This window comes from Dermochelys coriacea, chromosome 1, assembly GCF_009764565.3.
Source record: "Dermochelys coriacea isolate rDerCor1 chromosome 1, rDerCor1.pri.v4, whole genome shotgun sequence".
NCBI classification, from domain to species: domain Eukaryota; kingdom Metazoa; phylum Chordata; order Testudines; family Dermochelyidae; genus Dermochelys; species Dermochelys coriacea.
The window spans coordinates 344,129,498-344,133,402 of NC_050068.2; the positions used below are offsets into that span (position 1 = coordinate 344,129,498).

Here is a 3,905-nt window from a genome sequence, read left to right on the forward strand (position 1 = left end):
ATTTCAGTCAGTTAAGTTTAGCAATGAATTTCTTCAGAATTTCCTCAGAATTTCTTCAATGGGAGCTGCAGGGGTCATCTCTGGAAGTCAGGCCACTTCTATTTAAATTTCTAAACATGGAATTACAACCCTAATTTTAGGTACTGTTCCAGGGTCAGGCCAGATGGCTGCAGGAGAGTGATTATTTTTTTTTTTTAGTTCTGAAAACTGATCTTTATTTTCCAGAAATATACAAACTTATTCTCTAATTTCTCCATCTTCTTCTTCTTCTTCTACTCCTCTGATGTACAGGACATTGTTACATCTCATCAAAACTTCACCAAGGTGTCCTGACAATGCACCATCTATGTATTCTTCTGTGTTTGCAAGCTGCATGTTCATACTGCCATCGACAGACACCAGGTAGTCCTTGTACTCCATCCCCCACTTCAGCTTCACCATCACCAGCTTCCCTGTCAGTCCGTTCAGGAAGGGTTTGGGGTTCAGGAGCAGATATATTAGCCCCAGGTTAAGTAGATCCCTTTTCCCTGGGTAAGATAACAGGGAAAGTTCCAGAACAAAAAGGAACTTTCTGGAAACAATTAAGGCAGACAGGCTGATTAGAACACCTGCAGCCAATCAAGAAGCTGCCAGAATCAATTAAGACAGGCAGGTTAATCAGGGCACCTGGGTTTAAAAAGGAGCTCATTTCAGTTTGTGGTGTGCGTGCGAGGAGCTGGGAGCAAGAGGCGCAAGCAGCTGAGAGTGAGAAGGCGTACTACTGGAAGACTGAGAAGTACAAGCATTGTCAGACGTCAGGAGGAAGGTCCTGCGGTGAGAATAAAGAAGATGTTGGGTGGAGGCCATGGGGAAGTAGCCCAGGGAGTTGTAGCTGTCACGCAGCTGTTACAGGAGCCACTGTAGACAGCTGCAATCCACAGGGCCCTGGGCTGGAACCTGGAGTAGAGGGTGGGCCTGGGTTCCTCCCATCCCGCCAACTCCCTACTTGGAGGAGTTGACCTGGACTGTGGGTTCCACCAGAGGGGAAGGTCTCTGGCCTGTTCCCTGATCCACTAGACAGACCAGCAGAGATTGTGGGGATTGTTCTTCCTTTTCCCCATGCTGGCCAGTGATGAGGTTAACTGAGTGAATGGCAGATTTGAGCCACGAAAGTGGACAAACTGAGGGGCTGCCATGAACCTCTGAGGCGAGCAAATCTGCCAATAAGTGCAGGACCCACCAAGGCAGAAGAGGAATTTTGTCACTGTACCCAGATTTAAGAAATTTGGCCAAATTTTTTTATTCCTCTTTTTTTCAAGGAACTGTCACAGTTTACTGATGTTGAAGCATAAGGCCCCAATCCAGGAGACCTTGACTTTGAGACTACTCATGTTCTTACAGTGCATTGCTGAATCAGCCCCTAAACAAGAATATCCAGTACCTCTAGAGCAGTGGTGGGCAACCTGCAGCCCGCGGGCCACACGCAGCCTGTCAGGGTAATCCGCTGGCGGGCCGCAAGACAGTTTGTTTACACTGACCGTCCCACAGTCAATGGGAGCTGTGGGAAGTGCGTGAGCCACAGGGACATGTTGGCCACCGTTTCCCGTGGCTCCCATTGGCAGGGAATGGCAAACCATGGCCACTTGGAGCTGTGGGTGGCTGTGCCTGCAGACGGTCAATGTGAACAAACTGTCTTGTGGCCCGCTAGCAGATTACCCTGACGGGCCGCAGGTCGCCCACCACTGCTCTAGAGATTCCAGAATGATATAATCACCGTTTAGAAAATTAGGAGGACTCATAGAAAAAACTATGACCTAATGAGGTACATTGTCAAGATAGGTTTATTAGACATCATTAAGTCAAATGCAACCATGGTGTAATCCCAACAGTTTACACAAGCCATGAACTGGGCCCATTGTTTTGACTTTATTTTTCACTTTGTGCATCCATAATGCTTTCTATTTGAGGAGCTCCAAGCCCTTTAAAACATTAATTAAATAAAGTTTTGCAATCCTCAGTTAGATAGCTGCTATTATTCCTATTCTAGAAAAATGGTAAAATCAAGGGTAGAGAAGGTAAACTGTCCAAAATTACACACTAAGTCAACACTAGAGGCCAGAAACAGAACCTAGATCCACTGGTTCCTAGTCTGATGCTTCAACTATTATACAATACTTCTTCTCAGATTAAAATAATTATCTATGGCCAAAAAGATGCAAGCACCACAGTTGCAAACCACCAACATCTCTATGGCAACGGGAATAGAACTCATGATCTCTGGCTCCAAAAAGAAAGGTAAATCTCACTGAGTGAGCTCAAAGAAGCAGACTTAGGTGAGCCAATAGATATAACAACAGATCTGGCACAGCCAGTCAGAAGAGGCCAATGATAAAAAGCCTGCCTATCACACAAGCATTAACTCACATTAATGTACCGCGACCCCATTGTATAATCTTGAGTAAATATTGACAGTACTTTCAATCATTCCTGTAATATAAGAACAGTCCAGAGACTAAAAATAAATAGCATCATGTGGGTTAATACCACTGTTCACACAGACATTCCCCACAAATGTTAAAATACTTTTAAAAAAACTATCATGCTTAGAATTATTTTGATCTAAAATTTTGATCTAAAATATTTTATACCAATGCAACTTCACTGACTCCAGTGGACTTACTTCTGACCTACACCAGAGTATCAGAGCAGAGTCAGGGTCCTTTCCCAAAATAGCATACAATCTAATTTATGTCTTAATTTAATGAATTATGAAAATCAATATTGGAGTGCAAGGAAGTTAATTACTGCTATGTCTTTATTTCCCCTTGTCCCAGATGTCTGGGTCACTGAGCACACTTAGCTCTTCGTAGGTTGTAGGTAGCACACTCAGCTCTTGGTAGGTTATTTACTATTTATTACAACAAGCATGAACGAGATGATGACAGCTTCTTTACAATTATGCATGACCTTAACTGACTGGAAGCTTTTATAGCCCAGGGCAATGTTGCACTACATAACCTAAGAACTGTAATATTATTGATTATCAGCTGCTACTTTTTTGTTAATTTGATTTATAGAAATGAGTTGTAGACACCATGTTGTGTAATAAAACCCACCCAGGAACCAAGTCTTCATTTTTATGCTCTTCAAGTTCACCTATGTGGGATTTTATGAAATACACACCTCTCGTCAGACTCTCCTGCAAAAAGATATAGAGTTGGAAGCCCCGAGAAGAGAGGTTGGCAGCTTTCACTTCCAGTGATGAGCTTTCAAACTTGCCTGTATTTCTTCTGGAAATAAATTCTCACCTCGGGATCGTGAAAACTCTCTGGGCCCTGCTTGATTCCATTTTACATGAATATAAATAAACTCATTCTGATTCAGCCAACACTTCCCCATTTGTTTCCCTTTGTTTCCTCTCTGAAAAGAATAAGAAGCCAGAATGGATGAACGAGCACTACAGAGAAGGTCACCAAACAGATAACATCTTCTTTACTCCTTATCCATATTTAAGTGTTTGAGTGTCAGAGGAGAGATGTGCATTTTCTCACAGCCATATATATTATTGAATAGGTTATTTCCTGCCCCGAAGCATTAACTCAAGCTCTGGGTTAGTCCAAACAGTGTTTTAACCCACCTTTTAATCTCCCCCCTCTCCTTAAACACACACAGTTATATCCACATTGCAGCAACTCTTAATAGGTGCATACTCAGTGCTCCTGCTATATGTCACCTAGATGTAAGCGGGGGAATAGTCCCGCTATTGTAGGGAACTTTCCTGGCTTCTGTACTACCCCGGTGAAGTGGGCTAGCGAAAGGATCAGAGTCCTTCGCTCCCACTTCCTTTACCCAGTTGCCTCCCCTTCCACTCTCCTGTCTGGCAGAGTCCTCGTAACCCCATCAAGGCTGGTCCCAGGATTCCTGGG

At 43.5% G+C, this 3,905-nt stretch overlaps 1 protein-coding gene across 1 annotated transcript; it reads right to left on the reverse strand.

Annotated features, from left to right (window-relative positions):
• Window positions 1-205: 205 nt before the first annotated feature.
• LOC119856211 (small nuclear ribonucleoprotein F-like) lies at window positions 206-3,328 on the reverse strand. The gene is made up of 2 exons (XM_038403479.2): window positions 3,288-3,328; window positions 206-577 (listed from the first exon to the last, which is right to left on the reverse strand). Exons 1-2 carry the CDS (start codon window positions 3,326-3,328, stop codon window positions 238-240), a joined length of 381 nt encoding a protein of 126 aa, XP_038259407.2. The 3' UTR covers window positions 206-237.
• Window positions 3,329-3,905: the final 577 nt, after the last annotated feature.

Coding starts and splice junctions, on each gene's coding strand:
- LOC119856211 (XM_038403479.2), bottom strand. CDS start 3,328: ATGGAATCAAGCAGGGCCCAGAGAGTTTTCACGATCCCGAG. Junction 578..3,287: donor AGAGTTTTCACGATCCCGAG/GTGAGAATTTAT, acceptor TGCCTTAATTGT/TTCCAGAAAGTTCCTTTTTG.